Raw genomic sequence first — 20747 nt, forward strand, 5'->3', positions numbered from 1 at the left:
CTTATCTTATGTTCTCTTTTTTAATTGTGTTTTTTTTTTTCATACATAATTAATCAAGAATGTTCTTTACTAAAAATATGTACCTGTGTAACTGTTATGCATCTGCCAATAATAGTAATAATTTGGATCTAAAATTGGCATATTATTATATATTATATTATGCGAATGTCATTATTGTTGAATTTATATTTAAGAGGCATTTTAGAGTAACAGTATATGATGCACTGAAATACCTTGAATTGGTAGTACATTGTTGATTTAAAAGTGGTTTATTACACCACAGTTAATAACAAAAGAATAGGTCATCGGAACCAATGCAGTAATATTGCAAAAAATGTAGTTGATGTATTGTGTTCATAAAGTAAAAACGTGTTCTGTGTCTATGTTTCAAATGAACAACAAAACCCACTTCTTTTTATTTTGCTATTTGCAAGTACCTAGACTGCTATCCTATCATTATTGTTGAATAAGACAAATATGGCAGAATTCTGAAAAAGATGTTTATTGATATAAGAAGAAAATACACAATATTCCTCAGATCAGTAGAAAGGTTGGGGTCAACCTTTACTGCAACCCTGCCGCATCAGTAAGTTCACGTCGGTACGAAAATGAAAATCTGATGAAACGGTTATATAAGCAGCACAAAAAAGCATGATTTATCGTCCAGCAACAACTCTTTTTGAAGTAAACAAGGCTTTTAGTACAAACAGTTGTTTGACAGTAAGTTGTTCAAGTAGCTGATTCATGTTGTGTTGCTATGTGAAAGGCTGGTATATATTTCCAACCATTAATGACAGCAAAGCAAACAAAGTGACTGCTAAATCGCCATTTAAATTCCAGAAAGAAATCATAAGCACGCCTATGTACATTATAAAAAAGCAGTATCAAGTTTTTTTGCATGCCTTATTTTGAAATGATTATTCTGTTATACATTAACTAACCTTAATAAAACTGGTAACTATAAAGCACTAATAACTGAAAACTAAAAGAGTTGAAGTGTTCCAGCGAGGGTCCATGGGGCTCACATGATTGGACAGTTCTCCATTCTGGATCCAGTCTACGAGGAAAGATGACAAAGTTAACATCAAACACAAAAATAAAAAATAAATAAAAAGCACTGATCTCTAAAATCAGAAGAACACTGGTGTTTCAGCATCCTAGTGGAGCTGATGTTTTGTCTTCCTTTGTGATGAACTCATTGCTCACTTTGCGAGGACTGCTGGTGCTGAACACGTAGGACTGCGGCAGTAGACCCTCGGAGATCCCTCCGCTGCGGAAGGATCTGGAGGGGGAGGTCACGGAGCAGTGGCTGGATTTGTCTGAAGGAAGTCCACAGGAGCCGCAGACCACCGTGCGGCTGCGCAGGTTATACTCACTGTCTCCGCAGGTGCTGTGAGCCACCTGCTGAGGCAACACACAGTTGTTGTTAGTATCACAGCAATTCATAAGTAAACACTCTGCGTTGGTTTTATTTTTTGTAATTTGGTGATAGCTTGGCCAAAATATTTAGAGAAGAGTGTTTTATTTTTGAAAGGACCACATGGATATCTTTAGGGGATGCAGGATATTTGACAAAACTATAAACCTCGTACAATAAATTCAAAAGAGATCATAATCATAAACTGTTTTGATATTTGATTAATAATTTGAGTAATGTTTAAAATATTTCCTGGATTGACTTATAAATAGTTTTTCTGACTTTCTTAGAATTATATAAAAGAAAACAGAAAATGTGTATTTTGGACTGTTGGTCTTCTAAAGAAAATATAGATAATAATCCATAAATGAATGAGGTCTGTTCTAACCACTTTTTTTATAATGATGACAAAATGTAGTGGTTGTTCCACACTTTCAGACCCTTTGTATAGCAACAATAGAACAAATATATTGCAAATACAGGTTTACAGATTGTGTGTTTCTGCATTACGCCCATGGACATGGCTGATTTCCAATATCAATATTAGGTTAACTTAAAGGGACAACACAATCTATTGTACCACCCTGAGCACTCAGATTTATCCTGCAGATTTCTGTGTTCAAATTCAATTTATCTTACCATGTCATCATCTTCTTCTTCAAGCTGTGTGCGGGTGACCTTCCTCATTGCCATTTCCTGAAGGAAAAAGTATTTACGTTTTTATTTTTGCACATTTCTGACACTAAAAAGCTCTGTGCATATCATTTGACACAAGCCTGGGCTGAGGCCATATTAAACCTAATGTCATCACAGTACTATAGGCTTAGATAAAGAACCATTTGACCGGTAAATTCAGAATACCTCTCCATTGGCGCTTATCAGGGTGGTCTGGAAGTGGTCTCCGGTGCCCCAGGAGGCCTGAGTCTTCCACACCAGGTCAGAGGGAGGATTGTGGGGAACCCCAGCACCAGAGGCCCAGATCTGTCACCGGGAGTTAAGGTTAACAAAGGTGAGTAATCTGTTACTCTGTTTATCACTATACTGATTTGTGATTCTTCTGAGTGAAGGTATTTCTTACCGTGACCCTCTGCCCAGCCTTTAAGGTGAATTTCACCGGGAACTTGAAGATGATTGGAACACCAGATCCCACCTGTCGCTTCAGCTGCCAGTTTCCCAAATTCTGGTCCTGATGGTTGGATTAAAAAGGTCAGCAGTTGTTTTTTAAAGCTTCAAATCCCCGAAGTAAGTTGAATTCATAATATGTAATCACCCAAACATGTATTCACCCCTCACCTCATCGCTCTTGTTGCTGAGCCTGACATACTTCCCGTCCAGGTCCACCTCGTCCACGGTGACGCGCCCGCTGGCTGAGGCCTGCTGGGTGATGCGGGTGCGGGCCACAGATCCTCCTCCCATGCTGGAGGCCTCGCTGTCCGTGTCGTTGGGGCGGCGCCTCTTGGCAGGAGTGCTGTTAGTGCTGTAGTGAGCTGAGCGAGACAGAACTCCGGACGCAGAGGAACGACTTCCTGTCATCTTGGTGGGAGGGGGACTGGGGGAGAGACGCAGCCTGCAGGGACAAACAAGTGTTAGTGACAGAGGAAGAGGTAAGAAGGACATTTGCTCAAGTACTAAGTATCATTTTGGATGCTTGTGCTTTAGGTAAGTATTTTCATATTATGATAATTTATGCATTTCACTACATCGCATAAGTCGAAGTATGATATGATATAAACCCTGTTCTTATTTTTCTATTGAATATTTGTGTTTTAATGTCATTTTATCTAAGTCTTTTATGGGTAGGAAAATGTTCTGTCATTGTGACATTTAATCTTTAATGTTAATGCATTGTTATTTATGATCCAATTATATATTTTACATTCTTCGGAAATAGGCCATTATGCACATTAAGTTTACCTTTGTATTTAAGGTATATTTTGATGCTAATACCTTTGTACTTTTACCTAAGTACGATTTGGTTTCCAGGATTTTTACTTGCACAAAAGTGTCTCTGCAATGTCGTATTACTACTTTTATTGAATTGAAAAATCTGGATACTACTTCATCCTCTGGTTATGAATGGCAACTCTGTAGCACAAAGGAAATCACTGTTGAATTACCGCAAGACTCTTTTTTGTGACTGTTTACCTCTGCTCCTCTCCCTCCAGCAGCTTCCTGTAGGCACAGATCTCCATATCCAGAGCCAGCTTGACGTCCAGCAGCTCCTGGTATTCGTCCAGCTGCTGCTGCATTTTCTGCCTCATCTCCGCCATTTCTCTCTCCTTCTCCCCCAGCAGGCGGCGGGTGGTGTCCCGCTCCCGAGACATGGCGTCCTCCAGGTCCCTTATCTTGGCCTCGCGGGCCGCCAGCTGGATCAGAGAGAGGGTGACACCGTTGTTAGATTAAATAAGACAAAAAATACCAAAAAAACACAGCTTCAAAGCTTCTGATTTGTCAAGCAAAGCAAAAGATGGTGAAAGGAGTTTTTTGGTATTCAGACATTTTTTGTAAAAGCAAGAAAAATCTGATTAAAATGTAACATTGCAATTTGTGCAAAAAACAGCCCAACTAAACTTTTAAAATCAGCAAATATAAAGTAAAAAATGTTTAAATATGAGTTTCAGTTGAATATATTTTTTGTTATATTTGGCCTAACATACCAACGAGGAAAAACATGACATGATGCCTGCTTTCTTTTAAACAAGGCATGCTCAGAAGCAGAATCAGAACTTGTAAAATGAAGCTAAATTAAATAATATAAAATACAAATATACTGTACATTTAAAAAAAGGTAAAATAAAATAAGAAGAAATATAATTTTTAAATAATTTAAAAAAAGTATATGCATACTATATTTTATTTAATACAATAACCACAGTAGTGCATTCATAAGAATCATTTACGTGTAATACAGTATTAACTCTAATTGTTTTGAGAATTGCAGAGTTCAGTTGTTGATTTCATATTGATGCAATGTATTATGCCCTCAGCTGCTCCTCACTGTACCTGTTTCTGCAGCTGGCTGATCTGAGAGGACATGGACTCCAGGCGGATGCGTGTCTGCTGCAGCTCCTCGTGTGCGGCTCCAACCAGGTGGCCGCTCCTGTCTGCAGTCTGACGAGCGTTCTCCAGCTGGCAGAGAAACAACAAGGGAGGAAATGATTTAAATCTAACATTAAAAAAAAACTGCAGTCTGAAACTCATTTTGCTTCAGTAGTACCAGCCCGAATGAGTTCAATGCATTCCTGTTTTATGATGTTTTGGATAATTATTGTGTGCAGTTTGTGTTTTGTATTGTGTCTTTTTTTTTTATTACCTAGAACAAAAAATGTATGGTGTACCTTGGAATTGTAGGTCTTCTCGACATCCTCCTTGTACATTTTTATCTGCAGTTCATGCTGACTACGCATGTCCGCCAGCGCCTCCGATAATTTGCTTTCAAAGTCCTGCACGTGGCCATTGTCCATCTCAACCATGCGGGACTCATGACGCCGCTTTGTCTCCCGTAGCTCCTGTTGGACGATTACAAACACAAAATAATTTTCAGGTGGTGGCTGATGAGATTATATGAAAAAGGTTTCATATATTTTTCAAATAATTCCTTCAATATAAGTGCTTTTTTTCTCAGGGTCTGACCTCAGAGTGGAGGTTCCTGCAAAACTCCAACTCCTCTTTGAGGGTCTGGATGCGGTTCTCTCCGTCCACCCTCCTCAGCATCTCATCCTGCAGCTGCTTCTTGGCATCGGCCAAACTGGTGTCCAGCTGAGAAACAGGAACTGAATATTAGATATTCACATAAAGAGGCAGCAGAATGCAGGAATATGCATTAAATACAATGAAAGGGCAAAAGAGTTTATGGAAAATTCTGAGCTTTACCAGCAAAATACTTAATTTGCTCACATAGGCATCTCTGCTTGTCTAGCTGACATCTCTCGGTGGATGTCTGCTCACCACCTCAAGCTCAACCTTGACAAGACTGAGCTGCTTTTTCTTCCTGGAAAAGATTGTCCCACTCTTGACCTAACAATCAACATCGGCCCCTCTGTTGTTTCCCCGACTCAGACTGCAAGGAATTTGGGTGTGACCCTAGATAACAACCTGTCCTTCACTGCAAACATCGCTGCTACAACCCGCTGCTGCAGATACACTCTTTACAACATCAGGAGGATACGTCCCCTCCTGACCCAGAAAGCGACACAACTTCTGGTCCAGGCTCTCGTCATCTCACGCCTAGACTACTGCAACTCCCTCCTGGCTGGTCTACCTGCATGTGCCATCCGACCTCTGCAGCTCATCCAGAATGCAGCGGCTCGTCTGGTCTTCAACCTTCCAACATTCTCCCACACCACGCCTCTCCTCCGCTCCCTTCACTGGCTTCCAGTAACTGCTAGAATCCACTTCAAGACACTGGTACTTGCGTACCATGCTGTGAATGGATCTGGCCCTTCCTACATCCAGGACATGGTTAAACCATACACCCCAGCACGTGCACTCCGCTCTGCATCAGCCAAACGGCTCGCTGCACCCGCACTGCGAGGGGGACCCAAGTTCCCATCAGCAAAAACACGTGGGTTTGCTATCCTGGCTCCAAAATGGTGGAATGAGCTCCCCATTGACATCAGGACAGCAGAAAGCTCACACATCTTCCGGCGCAGACTGAAAACTCATCTCTTTCGACTCCACTTCGAGCAATAAAATTACTAACAAAGCACTTATATACTAATAAAGGACTGGCTTATCTAAAGCCAGTTGAGTAGCACTTGAAATGTTTTGGCTCTATGAAACCTGATGTACTTATATGATTCTGTTTTCTTCTAGTTTGTATCTTCTTGGTCGAATGCACTTATTGTAAGTCGCTTTGGATAAAAGCGTCAGCTAAATGCAATGTAATGTAATAGGCACTCACCTATACAGAATATTATACTTTTTTAACTTCAGGAACTTATTTGGGGCTTTTGAGGATATTTCAAAACTCCACTCAAGACACTGGAAAAACCTATCCAGTGGTGAATGGGTTAGCTGTGCTGTGATAGCTGACATTTACTAAAGTGGAAAACGCAGAGAAGTATGAGAGACAAAATTAGGGTTTATGAGCATAGGCTTACTGCAGAAAGATTGACCCCAGATGTGTTTCCACTGAGGTACAAACTGAGTGGGGGTGTCAGTTACCTTGGCAACCTGCGCATTCAGGTCCCTGTTTTCAGCCTCCAGGTTACGCTTCTCCCCTAGAGCCGTAGACAGGGACGCATCCTTCGAGTTCATCATAGCCTCCAGGTCTTTGAGCCTCAGCAGCGCTGTAGCCAGGTCTGACTCCTTTTTGGTGTTCCTGCAAAGACACACAGATGTCGAGTTGAATCTTCGTGGATGTGTTATGAAATTGATAGTGAATATTCCAGTGAATGGATTATGAGTAAAGATACATTTTGAGTTGAAATTCATGGGATAGTTATCCAAAAGAATCCAAACATTTTTTTTTTTCTGATACTCAAAGTGTAGTTTGAGTTGCCAAAGTTTGGAGACACGGCCTGCAGAGGTTGTCTGCCTTCTTTCCATAATAATGAAAGTAGATGGAACCTGACTTGTGGTGCTCCAAGCGCACATTTGTTGAACTCAACAGCAATGTCTCTCATTTACTCAAGATAATCCACTGACCTTCTTGTGACTAGTTTCATGTTGGAACTATTTCCTTTTTGCTGTTTTACCACACCGAAAGAAGCGTGCAGCTAATCAAAAACAGGCTCATTCACAGTGGTGTAAAGTAACTAAGTACATTTACTCAAGTACTGTACTTAAGTTCAATTGTGAAGGACTTTTTTTGCTACTTTGAACTTCCACCCCACTACAATTCAGAGGTTAATAGTGTACTTTTACTCCACTACATGTATTTAATACCTTTAGTTACTTTACAGATCTGGATGAATGATGTGAAATATAATCGACCCTTAAATCAGACTTTAGTTCCACCTGGAGTAAATTCTCAAGCTACCCTGCAGTATACAAAGTCATTCAAACTAGCTGCACCTTTACCAGCTTTGAGAACACTTTAATGATCAATCATTATAAAACATATCATACATATTATTCTGAAATGGAACAATCTGCAGAATGAGTACTTTTAAGTATATTTTGATGCTAAAACTTTTGTACTTTTACTTGAGTAACATTTTGAAATGTAGGACTTCTACTTCTACTTTTAATTAAGTACACTCTGCTTATTCCTAGTTATACCTAGTTTGGTAGAGAGAAAATAGTTCCTACACAAAACTGTTATCTACAAGATGTGTGGATTATCTTGAGCAACTGGGTCATGATTTCTGGAAATAGACGTTGCTGTTCTTAAAATGTCTTTTTTTGGCGATTTCCTTCCGAAGCCAAATGCCATTTTGATCCGTTATATTGGAGAGGAGGCAACATCTTGACGGCCGATATTTCGTCAATGGCAACTCGCTCCAGAAGTATCTACACCGATAGATTGCACTACAAGTAAAAGGATGGATACGTTTTTTAGGTGGAGTTCCTTTAAGTGGAAACTGAACTACTACAGTTTCCTTTACGGAGTCTAATGAAACAAATATGAGCTATTTTAGATCAAGGATGTAGTCCAGATAGAGACGGGAAAGACCTTGGTGCATATGACTCATAGGCCACAGCGATCAACGTTCAGTCCCATGTTTGCGGTAGCCACAAACCACAGCCGTTTATGTTTGGCTGACACGCTGCCATGGCGACGGCTCGACTTTGCCAAACATACAACGTCCGTCGTCTCAACATCTATGGAAAAATAATGGAGGCAAGAGTACAGCCCTCTAAACACTGCCACGTATTGTGTGCATAATGATTGCCTTGGTAGGAGGAGAAACGGGGAAAGAGTTAGTCATCAGGCTCTGGATGTGGCAGCATGGGAAGAGGAGAAACGTCAGGCAGCAGTGAGCAATGAGGAGGGTATGCTCCAGGCAGGGAGTGGCCCCTGAACCAGGGCAGCTCTCACACTGTCACATATAAAGCATCAGCTATTAAAAGCTAATGAGTAACTCTGATCTGCTGCTGTGGATCACATGCAGATATTATCACTGTAATCACACTCTAGTATGTTGCAATGGACTAATGATTCATTTACTTAATCCCTTTGCTACTCTTTACAGGGAAGCATATCACATATTTGACAAATATAGAAAGATGTTGAAAGTGGGGCTTTCATAAGCCTTGAGCTGCTTCCTCTCATGATCCTCCAATAAACATAATATCTTGTTCAGTAGTGTCTTTTCATTTTATTTCATACCAGGAAGACTTTTTAAATCTTCTTGGAAGAAAAGGCAACCAGTGACACGGTGTATGCTCGTCAGCTCTTGTTACATGATGTCTACTGTTATACTGCAAGATCTTTAAAGTTAAGTATTTTGAGGGTGAAGTTTAATTTTACTTAAGTGCGACAGCAGCCTCTGTTACCACATGTGCTAATTATGGGATAATAGTAAATGCGTAAACAGTAATGTAGAAAATAGTCATAATGACAGCCAACTATCTCTGAAGTTACAAAGCAATTCCTATCCAAAGTTTGCTAACATTAGCCACCATTATCTATTGGGCATACCCAGACCACGTGAGGCTGTAACAGAAAAGCCCAGAGTCTAATGAATTGAGTGAAAGTGTGTCCAAACTATACCTTACTCTTCACTTGATTTCCTACCTCAGTCAACATTTTCCTGATAAGTGAATGGTCTCAATCGCTAGTTTTATGTTTCCTTTAATACAGCATGATGTTACTTATGTCATTTAGGGTCCCATTTAAACTAACGTAGACAATAAAGCATGGTAGTACTAGGTAAACCTGGTAAAAGATCGTGGCTACGTTTTTATTGGCAAGTTGCTATGTTGACCTCTCAATAAGGACAGAGGCTTAGAAGGAGGAGTATCCCTTTCTAGCTCCACCCTCGTAAAAAATGGTAACTTCCAAAAAAATAAAAAATAAATGGTGACGTCCAAAATGCCAAACTCTAAACTTTGAACCCCAAGGTGACGTCATGATGATTAAATCCACTCTCTAGGTTTATTAATTATTTGAACTTGCTGAACTCTTTAATAAGTTAGACAGTCTGTTGAACTGTGAATAAACTACATCTCATGAACACACATGGGTGCTTTTAACAAATTCAGGGCCTCAAACGTGCGGGATCACCCCTAAACCCCCCCTATCCTCCCGCAATGTACATTTTCACTGATTGAAGATTTAATTTTTCCCGAACACATATATAACCACACAAAAAGGTTGAGTTTGTCTTGTGCTGCAGCTCACCTTGCCTTCAGCTCCTTGAAGTCCTCTCTCAGTTTGGCCAGCTCCAGCTGCAGCCGGGCCCTCTCCTTGGCCACAGAGTCCAGAGTCTTCCGGGCATCGGCCAGCTCCGTCTCGTAGGCGGCCTTCAGGCCCGTCAGCTCCCGGCTGACCTCTGTCTCTGACTCGGTGATGCGCAGACGCAGGCCGGCATTCTCAAACTCCAGTGAGCGCACCTTGTCAATGTAGACGGCCAGCCGGTCGTTGAGGTTGCACAGGTCCTCCTTCTCCTGGAGCCGGGTGATACGGTTGGGGGACAGAGGTGTGTTGGAGCCCCGGGGAGTATTTTTGGGTGTCGCCATGGCACTTGTCTTTCTGGAAACAGACATGATTATCAAATTAATCATTCTGTACAGTTGTTTTTCCATGAACAAAATGTCTAAATACTGGCATAATGAGCTTAGTACAATAAAAACAGGCCTTTACATAGGATGATGGAGAAAGTTGACCATGCAGTTCTGTTACAAATCTACATTCACCTACTTTATAATCAAAATCAATCCAGAAAAGAATCCCCTCATTTAGGTATAAAAGTGGACTTTTACTGTAATAATCTGTGACTTCCCACACAAGTAAAACAAAGCTATAATTGAAAGGTTAGAATTAAGAATAAAACATAATTTACCACATAAGGTGCACAGAAACTCTTTTGAGTGCATTGAGATAAAACTTTCAAAAGAAAAGTTCATCAAAGGACATGGGAGGGGTTGTCGACTCCACCCAAAGCTCAAAGTAAAGACTCTGCACAAAAGATGCCAACTTCGATGGGAATATTTACCTTTTTATAGCTGGGTAGAGGGTAGAAGTAGATAAACTTAGGATTTTCTGAGACTTCTCTGTTGGTTTTCTTTGGTATCTTGGGATGAGAGCTTTCCTCTAAGTCCTCCTGCACTCTTCAGTCTGTTAGAGCGATGTCTGCAAATCCATCTGTGGGTGAACACCCGGGTAGGAAAGAATGAGATGGGAGGAGAGGAGAGAGGTTGGACTCAAGTTTGGCACTTCATAGGTGGTTGTTTGCTCTTTTTTTCTCTCTCTCTCTCTCTCTCTCTCTCTCTCTCTCTCTCTCTCTCTCTCTCTCTCTCTCTCTCTCTCTCTCTCTCTCTCTCTCTCTCTCTCTCTCTCTCTCTCTCTCTCTCTCTCTCTCTCTCTCTCTCTCTCTCTCTCTCCTCTCTCTCTCTCTCTCTCACACACACACACACACACACTGTATGGGTGTGCAGTCTGAATGAATGAGTCACCCGCTATACTCAAATAAATGTTAGGGGATCATTTTAAGATCTATTGCCTGAGAGTTCACTTCTGTTCATTCATGGCTTTTGACTCGAACCACAGTGCTTATGCTTCTCCAAGAAGTTCAGATGAAGAACTTTTATTAGAAACAGGATGTCGTATTTAGCATTTACAAATCTATATGGATTTAGTGTAAAAACAACAAAACACAAGATGTCAATGTGGTTTAATACTTTTTTGAAGGCATTATACTGCACTAACAGTCATTGTATAATGTGTATAATGAGCAATTATGTCTGTTTGGTTTTAATTTCATGGTGTTAAACCCACTATTGTTCTCAAATCTACATTAGATTGTTATTTTAAATTAACTAAGTGTTGATAGGCATGGTACCTCCTTTACAATTGTGCAACCTCTTATTATTCTATCCCTTCCACACTAGTGAATAATGCATCATTTTAAAGCTAGAAGAGTGCCACTCTAACTGTTGCCATGGTAACACAATGGAACTGAGAAGTTAATTCAAAAATGAAATGTATTTACATGTATTATTACATTTACATTAAACCCAATACTAACAATAGCTTTCTTTGTACAGCACATTTCATACAATAATTGCAGTCCAAAGTGCTTCACAGAAAATTGATATCACGATTCAAGATTCAAAGATTTCAAGATATATCTGAATCTTGAATTGTGATATCATTTGTGTGAAGCACTTAGGACTGCAATTCTTGTATGAAAGGTGCTACATTATAATTTAAATTAACATCTGAGTTCCATTGTGTCTCTCACATACAGTATAATACAGTCACCAGTAAAAGACATCAAAATAAACATAGAAAGAGCATAAAATAGACGTAAAAAAAGATTTTAAGTTACGAAAATAAAATAGTGCATTCGAATTATTTTTTCGTTGTATCTTTCCTTTATTGAACAAAACAAAATACAATGCAGCTTTACGTGTCTGTGCAATCAACACATATAACAAATACAATATAAATACAAATAATTGCATAACTAATGTGAATAAACAACATAATATATAAATCTAAAAATTGTAGGCCTATTTGATTTCAATTCCAGCTTATTCTTCAAACTCAAATCAATTGTACACCAATGGAGCAGTTTTGTGCAGCTGTTGAACTCATGCACTTACATTGTAGGCACAATTCTTTATATGAAAAGTGGTCAAAGTAAGAGGGGTTTCCATAAATGCGGTTTGTTTAATATGATATGGTGCCTTCAGGAGAGTTGTGTTAAACAGCAGACTGTGTTAATGGTTGAAACTGGCTGCACAAAAAACACCATGATCCACTCAAACGGAACCCCGGATCAACATGTTTTCCGGTTTTTGAGTTAAAATAGCTTCTAGCTGTCAAACACGACATAAGAACAGTGAGTTACGAGAAGCGGAGTGCTCTGCGCGTTGGACAGTTTGTGTCATGTGGTCTGTGTGAAAACCCGTATTGGATCCCCGTGGTCACCTGGGCAAAAAACCTGAAGGAGCTGAGGAGCTGATAGTCTGCATGTGTCAGATGAACACTACACCTGTATATGATTGCCTTGACAAATATAACACAAAGTCTAAGAAATTACAAGCAATTAATCCCCGCGTGACTGACTTTTAAATGCAGAAATAAACCGAGAATAAAACGCGATAATGCACTAACTAGAAAACTATTTGCCCCAGAGGAGTCACGTGAATGCTAGGTTACCCTATGTGAAATATTAAAAGCCAAAGGAACATTTACACTGATCAAAACACACATTTAAACACAATATAAAAGCCAGAAACTAGTCCACTCCGCATCTTATTGGCCGCATGGCGCAGTCCGCAGCTTTGCGCGGATAAACAGCAGCTGTGCGCTGCGAGCAACAAAAAGGAAACCCACGGACAAAAACACTTCCATCGAACCGTTAACAGGAAATAATCCTCCAGCCGTACATCCAGCAGGTTCATCTGAAAGACTAACGATCTCCCCGGAGCACCGCCGCCGCCGTGCAGCTGCGTAAGCCCGCGGAGTGTGTGTTTTTTTCGGTTTTCCGCACAGACGCAGACGACTCCCTCCTGCTCAGCAGCGGCCTCCATTTTAGCTCCTTGCCCGGTCGGTGCCTCACGTGTCCTGGACTGTCTTCCTCACATGACCCGTGTGTTTGTCCCCGTGATCAGCGCTTCCATCTCCGTAAATCAGTGTCGTTGAATATCGGCGTTTTTACCCCCGCAAAAAGCTTCATGGATATGCTGGAGCAGAGTCTGGACAGCTCGGGGAGGTGAGAGGCTGCTGCCCCGCTTCCTGCTCAGACATGGCTCCCTCCACGGCCTAAAAGCTTTATCTTCTAGCTGTTAATAACCTGCATGCCCCAGATACTTGTAAGATGTGTGCATTGTTTATGTTTTACCTCCTGCTGAATCTGGGTGCAGCCTTCCTGGATGAGGCGTTTTTTGCATCCGTCATTTTCACATTTTCAGCAGAAAGTGTGCGCCCTTTTGCAAATGTGTAACATCACGATTACTGCTTTATTTACTTGATAAGAAAAGCAAATGCACATCAGCGATTAGGGTTTATTTTCAAGACATCACACTTAGTTTAACGTTGTTGTTTCACTATAGCTAATGCAACTCTTTTAGCATTAAAATGCTTAAATTAAACTAGGAAGGGCGGTGTTAATAGTGTTATAGTTATTTCTGAAGTTTTTCCTTTGCTTGTGCACTTAATATAATCACTTGCAGTTGAGTTTTAATCGTTAAATAATACATAGTTTTCTCCTGAAAGTTGCATAAAACATGACTTCTGTCACGCTTTGCCCGCCAGTGATGTATGACTTTATTTATGTTTTCTCCATCATCTCCTCCTGGGACCACCAGGGGTCGCCATTCCCCCACACCTTGCTCTGAGAGCTTTATTCACATATTCATTTATGATCAATAATTGACTCTGTTCTCTTTTTGTTTCTAGTCACGACAAACAGGAAACAGAAGAGGTGGTGCAGCTACAGGAAGGTGAGGTTCTTCTAATACTAAAATGTAACCTATTCATTTTCTGGAAATAAAATGTGTAATGCATATTCATCCACTTACTTGTCTTTCGTCGTTGTGCCTGTGCAGCCTCACAGATTGGAAACCTGTTCTGTGTTGCAGGAGAGTCGGTGGGCACGGTGGAGCAGACCGCAGTGACCATCACCGGCGTCCCGCAGGCTGCGTTCACTGACCACAATGTGCAGTACCAGTTCCGCACAGAGAACAGCGGAGGACAGGTGAGCATGGATGATCTGTGGAGAGATAAATGTTATTGACAAGAAGTCTCACTGTGATCCAGATATTTTCTTTTACAAGAGAAACCGGTACTTTACATTAATAAACAACACAACAAGAGAATTAAGTCACACATAAAGCAGTTATCACACTCTGATATAATCGTTAAGTAACAAAACATCAGTAAGTATAGCATAGTTTTTACATAAATTCTTAAAATGTATGTTTTTTACTAAGGAGCTATTTAATAATGCAAGGCACATTTATGTGTTTTTAACATGTTTTTAGTTTTTTTTTTAAACTTAAAAATAAATGCTTTGGGCGTTTTATTTCCATTTAATTTGTATTGTTGCAAAATTGATGCTTAGCAGTCATGAATCTCTTAGCTTAGCTCTACAGTTGAAGTTTTTTGCTCCTGTTTTAGTAATGTAATGCAGTAAGTTTGTTTTCAAAAGTGTATTATAAAGTAAATTAATATTAACATAACTAATACACTTAACGAAGAGAGAACAGGAGTATTCAGATTCTGGCTGTTTTGCTATTGTTACAAAGGCATGCTAACCATTGCAGTTTGCATTGTAGCAGTTTTGCTCAAGCTAAAAAAAACACACATCCCATTCATTTATTGTAACGCTGATTATAGTTCTCTCTACAGCCCATTCACACACCACTCCCACATGTTGGGAAATTCAGAGCTTTGCAAGCCTGCCACGCCAAGTTACAGATACTAAGATTAGATAACCATGTTCTGTTGAGAGGTTTAGCTAACGGTTAATGTTCAGAGTGCTGATGGATGATTACAAGCCCTTTGGTTAGTATGTTAGAAATGCTCCCAGGTTCAAACGTGTTCACACATTGTGATTAATTTGCACGCTAGAAATAACCACAACTCCCCACTGTGTCATTAGAAAACAGATGAGACTCCTGATATTTATTCACACTTAAAAACAAAACAAACAGTAGGAAATCTAAAGGATTGTTGAACCTTTGGATTTTTGGAAAAACTAGGAGCGAAGAGTGAAGTTGGCTGCTTTTTGCTGCTAACAAGCTATTTTCATATTAAATGTGTGCAGTTAAATCTACAAAATGTCTAAAAAGTGTGATTACTCCTTCTTTTTTAAACGTTTCCTGTGCTCTGCCTGCAGGTGACGTACCGTGTGGTTCAGGTGACAGACGATCAGTTGGAAGCCTCAGCTGATGGGTCAGGGGCCGTCAGTGTGGTCTCTGCTGCAGCGTTTGCTGGAGCCCCCCAGGCAGTGGCACAGGTGGGTGAACGCTCTGAGAGGCGGAAGCAGGTGTAAGGGGGGGTTGGTTGGTTGTCTCATGCATATGGTGCGCACATCCACATTAAAAAGTGGTAATTGTCACGCAATTGTGTTATGACATTTGTTAATCAACTTTACTCTGTTGCCTAGCAGTATAAAGTTATATGCAAGAGAAGATAAATGTTCTGCCTTACAATATCCTTATTTTATTCATAACTAGGGGGAAGATAAAATCTCTTCAGCAATGTCAACACTTTTAAAATTTCTGTCTCAAAAACTCAAATCTGCCCCACTGATGTAGCAAAGCAAATAACAGAGTAGATGCTGCACCATTTATATAAGCATGCTGCAAGTATGGGAACTGATTTTAACATTTTTTTTTTTGATAATCTGTCAGTATATTTTCCATATTGTTTTATGCATTCTATTGTCTTTTTTATCTTGATTATTATTATTTCTTGATTTTACTTTTATGAAGTCTGTTTTCTTTTTCATTAATTTGAAATTCTATCCCTGTTTTAATGTTAATTCAATATCCATTTGTTTTGCTTGTTGTAAAGAAATGTGTGCTGCATTTCTTGAAAGGTGCTATACAAATCATGATTATTATTTTTGATTATTAAAAAGACATACATAGCATTAGCGCATATGATGTACTGCTTGTTTACTGTGTGAATCTACCTTTTGCCAGGCTGTCATCCAGAACCCTTTCAGTAATGGGGGCAGTCCTGGGGGGGAGACGGTAGGAGGAGAGACGCGTTTCGCTTATTTCCCTGCCACCACCGTCAGCGATGGAACCGCCGTGTCCGTGCAGGCCACCTCCGACCCCACGATAGCTCAGGCAGGAGGTGAGGAAACAGCAGCCGCCCTCCTAATGGGACACCTTGTTTTACAGAATAAGGACAGACGAATAGATATTAAATAAGAGGCTTCTAATGATGATTTACAAAATGTATCATCATGGACGCATGGCCGTGCATTATGCGTCCAGTGGATCAACTAATCATATTTACTTTCTGGGATTTAGCATAAGGAAATAATAGGTATTTTAGCCCAGAATCAGCGTACTATCATAAGCATAAAGAATTTAAAGAGACATTGCCTTAGATTAAGCCTATTTATAAGAAAACAACAGGGATTATCGTAAATTCTGAACTTTTGCACTTCCTCACATGAACAAGAGGAATTCCTTGTTTTTACATTTGTGATGTGATGAGGTGGATCCAACCTTGTAAAAGGAAGCACTAATTTTTCCTTGACACAAAAAAATGTCACGCACATTTTGGCTTTTAAATTAGAATTATTTTTTTCTTGGAATATTTCCCAGGTATTGTATTTACTTTAAAATATTGTACTTACAATAGCCCTAATACACCAGCATACATTACATGGTCAGTAAAAAAAAGGAAAATCAATTATTATTTAAGGAGAACTTAATTTTCCTTTTTTGTCTCTTAAAATCCAGGCCAGTTTTACGTGATGATGAGCCCCACTGAGGTACTACAGGCGGCCCCTCGTACCCTCGCACCCCGCACACACACCTACACTGCGTGAGTATAACTAAACACTTCCCAGCATTCATCAGAATCACCATAACTCTCTCCCCTCGTGTTTGGCCGACTTCTCACCCCCCCTTACCCTGAGATTCTTCACGGGGGATCTCTACCTCTTCCTTCCCTTTCTGAATGATTAGTTTTGTAATTGTGTGTACAACTGAACAACCAAACAAATTAAAACATCCAAGGTCTGAAAACCACACTGTGTCCTACTTACCTGCCATCCCCAGAGACCTCGGTGAAAGCGAGATGCTGCAGCATGGCAGTTCTAACTGGTGAGAAGAACTTTCACATACGCTCCCCCCCCCCCCCCCCCCCCCCCCCACCCACACTGCCCCCATCATGTGTTAGAGAACTGGTGACTCAATGATCCATCAGTAGCATCCTTGTTTTGTGAATTATATGTTGACAGTTAAGTTAAGTTTTAGTAAATAAACATCCTACGAGTCCCGTTAGCATAGAGGCTAATAGCAGATATTAACACCTGATTCAGTGGATGAATCCCACAATCCTTTGCCCTCCGGAGCACCTCATGGTTCAGCTGTGCTGCGTCTTCCTTCCCAAAAGCTACTAAAGATTAATGCTGCATTTGGGCACCAACCGTTAACCAGCCAAAGATATAAAGCTAAAGTCAAAACATTTGTTTAGATGTGCGGCTGTAGCTCAGATGGTGACAGATGCTACCAATCGTAGGGTCAGTGGTTTGCAGTCGACATGTTTGTTAACAACCACAGTTGTTACCATGGGCATGTCAACTGTATATGAAACTTTGTCACTTTGGATAAAGACATCAGCTAAAATACATGTCATGTAGTGTTATGTATTTGCATCCTGCAATAGATATTTGTTCCCCTTTTATTCTAGTTCAAGAGTCAGAGATTTGGTTAATGTTGAAATCTACTTTTTTTTATAATAAGAAAATGTGTCTGTCATGTATAAAAACGTTGTATGTTTGCTCTGCTGTGTCTTTACAGGAAGGTGGAGGGTCCACGGGCGCCCAGAGATGAGAGGCGAAGAGCACAACACAATGAAGGCATGTACTTGGGTTTTGTCAATGCTACACAGCTAGTAGTTGCATCTTTATGTAGATTTAGGGCGTGAGCTTTGTTTGTACATAACGGCCTTATGATGACATTTCTTTAAATGTTGTATTTCCTTCCTTTGCAGTGGAGAGAAGAAGAAGAGACAAGATTAACAACTGGATTGTCACGCTTTCAAAAATCATCCCCGACTGTAGCTTAGACAGCAGGACTGGAGCGGTGAGTTTAAAAGTAAACAGCCTTCCAAATAATATTTTCTAAAAGCTCATATATATTATTAAAACGTGTACAATTTTAACAAATGGCTCACCTGTTAATTAATCTTTTTAATGAAATCTTGTTCTAAAAATCTGGGTTTTTATAGACTAATGTGTCCAAATTTGGCCTGAAGGTGTCAGCTTTGTCTGTGATCTTTTTGTTTAATTTGCATTTCTATGGATTTTGAAGCTGGATTACATCCAGACTGATAATGTGAACCTTAGCATATGTTTTGCACTTTTCACGTCTTTTCACCTAATTCTTGCTTGAATTACTGATGCCAAAGGTGTAACCACATCCAATGCCTCACAGTTCAAAGGAAATTAGGCTCTATTATTTGGTAGTCAGCCACTAGTGAAAAGTTCAGTACAGATGTTTCTTAGTGACACAATGGGAGGAAAAAAGATGAGTCATGTTTTACCAATTCTTTCTTTTATCATCTAGAGTAAAGGAGGCATCCTGTCCAAAGCCTGCGACTACATCAGAGAGCTGCGTCAGAGTAACCAGCGACTGCAGGAGAGTTACAAAGAGGTGGAGCGGGTGGAGATGGACAACGAGCTGCTTAGACAACAGGTTCATTTCCCATTTAAACCTGTACATAATCGTGATCACTCAGCCTAAATGTAATGTACATGTCTAACCCTTCATTTTGTTGCAATGGAAAGAAAAACATTTGCGATACAGGGACTGTGAGCACAAGGCAGCCTATTTTGACATATGAAATGCACAGTATATCTCAAAGAATCTTGGAAAATATAGGAAAATACAATGTGCCTGTAACCTTTTTAAGGATAAAATAAGGTGAAATTACTACATATCTTCGATTCTGTATTTTTCTTTGTGTCTAATTACCTTTTTTCTCCTAGATTGAGGAGCTGAAGAATGATAATGCACTGCTTCGAGCGCAGCTACAGCAGCACGGCGTAGAAGTGAATGGAGATGCGACACCTCAGTAATTGTGAACTGGACACTTGTAACCTCACAAACACAATGTTGCATCCTCCCACCACCTGAACAATACCATGAAAGGAAGTACAACTTGAGACAATTTCCAGCTGTAATTGGACCACACAAACCGACACACACAGGGTTTGGAGAAAAAAAACACTGAAGGACTGCAAACGCCTCCTCCACCTCCAGCTGTTGAAGGCTGAACGCTCTGAAATCCGTTAACTGTGTAGCTCACTGAACCTCTCACCTCTGCTTCAAGGAACCTTTGCACAGCTCCAGCATATTTTCTTTTACTTTAAATTATAAAAACTGCCACAAGAAATTTTACTTTTAATTATTTCACATTTTTTAATCGAACCGCAAACCTCTACTTCTTCCCTTTTTTGTTGACATTTGCTGTGATGGAACTACTAAATGTGACATGAATGATAGCTCCCATTTACTTTTAATTTATTAGTGTTTAAGGAATGTGTACACAGAACAACAAAAAAAGTCAGCTGGTTCCAGAAGTGATTCAAAAACACATTTTTGGGTAATGCTCATAAACTGTTACTAAATATAGTTCTACTGTCAGTGGATCACATGTGTATATAAATAGTTGATCTGTGTGCAATTTGAGGTAACTTTTTACAATTTCTGCCTCTTTACACTGACACTCCAAGCACCGGGCACAGATCACAAAACCTTATAAACCTAATGTCGGTGAATATTAAAAAATAAAAATATGTATTACTTTTCTGACAGTCAAAGCAACTTCGAGTCAAGGAGGTTTTATTTTTAGTGCTAGGCCTTAATTGAAGCCTGCTGGAGAGTATGGGTGTAAAACATAGCTCAGGTAATTGGGATAGTGCACTGCAAGTGGTTCCCAGACTCCATGAAGTCTTTACATATGGAGTTTATATCTCTTATGTGTCCCTATTAGGTGCAATGTACACATAAGGAGATGAGGTGGGAGTCATTTCTTAACGGGCATTCAAATAATAGTTGATTTGTATATCTGCTTAATAGGCTACTGGTGTAATGCACTGAAATAGAGGTTCAGTCTCTGTTTGGACCACTAGTCATGCTGCATTTTAGTGGACACACCCAAGGTGGCTTTTTTTGCAATTTTCCCCAATTCTCTAAACTTTGGGGACCTTTGCTGCTGACGGAAAGACCAGAAAACCACCATGGTCAGGAATGTGGAGAGTAGTTTGGATGTGAGTGGTGATAGTTGTAACTAACCAGCTTTTGTCTACACTGAAAGTCACCACAGCATGGAAATATAACCACTGGCATGACTAATTCTGACACAATAAAACAGAAGTGTTTATACCTGAGTGTTGTTAATCGCAGATGCCTATGTTTTATGTATTTCTAGTTACCTTTGAACAGCTATCAAGATACCTTACTTGGAATATTTTCTGGCTAATGTTTTTACACACTAATTATATATAACGTTTTTTTA

The 20747-nt window shown here is 40.0% G+C and overlaps 2 protein-coding genes across 6 annotated transcripts; one reads left to right on the forward strand and one right to left on the reverse strand.

The window, feature by feature from the left end:
- Nucleotides 1-499: 499 nt before the first annotated feature.
- Nucleotides 500-10763, reverse strand: LOC117477982 (lamin-A-like). Of its 2 annotated transcripts, XM_034124823.1 has the most exons (13): nt 10522-10763; nt 9708-10058; nt 6584-6740; nt 5051-5176; nt 4756-4926; nt 4421-4546; nt 3563-3783; nt 2711-2984; nt 2496-2603; nt 2279-2398; nt 2057-2113; nt 1207-1404; nt 500-1057 (listed from the first exon to the last, which is right to left on the reverse strand). In XM_034124823.1, exons 2-13 carry the CDS (start codon nt 10043-10045, stop codon nt 1022-1024), a joined length of 1932 nt encoding a protein of 643 aa, XP_033980714.1. In that variant the 5' UTR covers nt 10046-10058; nt 10522-10763; the 3' UTR covers nt 500-1021. The 2 variants fall into 2 exon arrangements, with proteins under 2 accessions (XP_033980714.1, XP_033980715.1); XM_034124824.1 differs by lacking the exon at nt 10522-10763 and having other exon boundaries at nt 1207-1401; nt 9708-10045.
- A 1125-nt stretch (nt 10764-11888) lies between these two features.
- Nucleotides 11889-20619, forward strand: usf2 (upstream transcription factor 2, c-fos interacting). 4 transcript variants are annotated; one of them, XM_034124826.1, is made up of 11 exons: nt 11889-13248; nt 13935-13978; nt 14084-14232; nt 15376-15495; nt 16187-16343; nt 16961-17045; nt 17282-17326; nt 18026-18084; nt 18219-18322; nt 18794-18922; nt 19216-20619. In XM_034124826.1, the coding sequence occupies exons 1-11, from the start codon at nt 13211-13213 to the stop codon at nt 19303-19305; spliced, it is 1020 nt and encodes a 339-aa protein (XP_033980717.1). In that variant the 5' UTR covers nt 11889-13210; the 3' UTR covers nt 19306-20619. The 4 variants fall into 4 exon arrangements, with proteins under 4 accessions (XP_033980717.1, XP_033980718.1, XP_033980719.1 ...); XM_034124827.1 differs by having other exon boundaries at nt 18219-18310; XM_034124828.1 differs by having other exon boundaries at nt 14117-14232.
- Nucleotides 20620-20747: the final 128 nt, after the last annotated feature.

The sequence above is a fragment of the Trematomus bernacchii genome, unplaced genomic scaffold (genome assembly GCF_902827165.1).
Source record: "Trematomus bernacchii unplaced genomic scaffold, fTreBer1.1, whole genome shotgun sequence".
Lineage (NCBI taxonomy): Eukaryota > Metazoa > Chordata > Actinopteri > Perciformes > Nototheniidae > Trematomus > Trematomus bernacchii.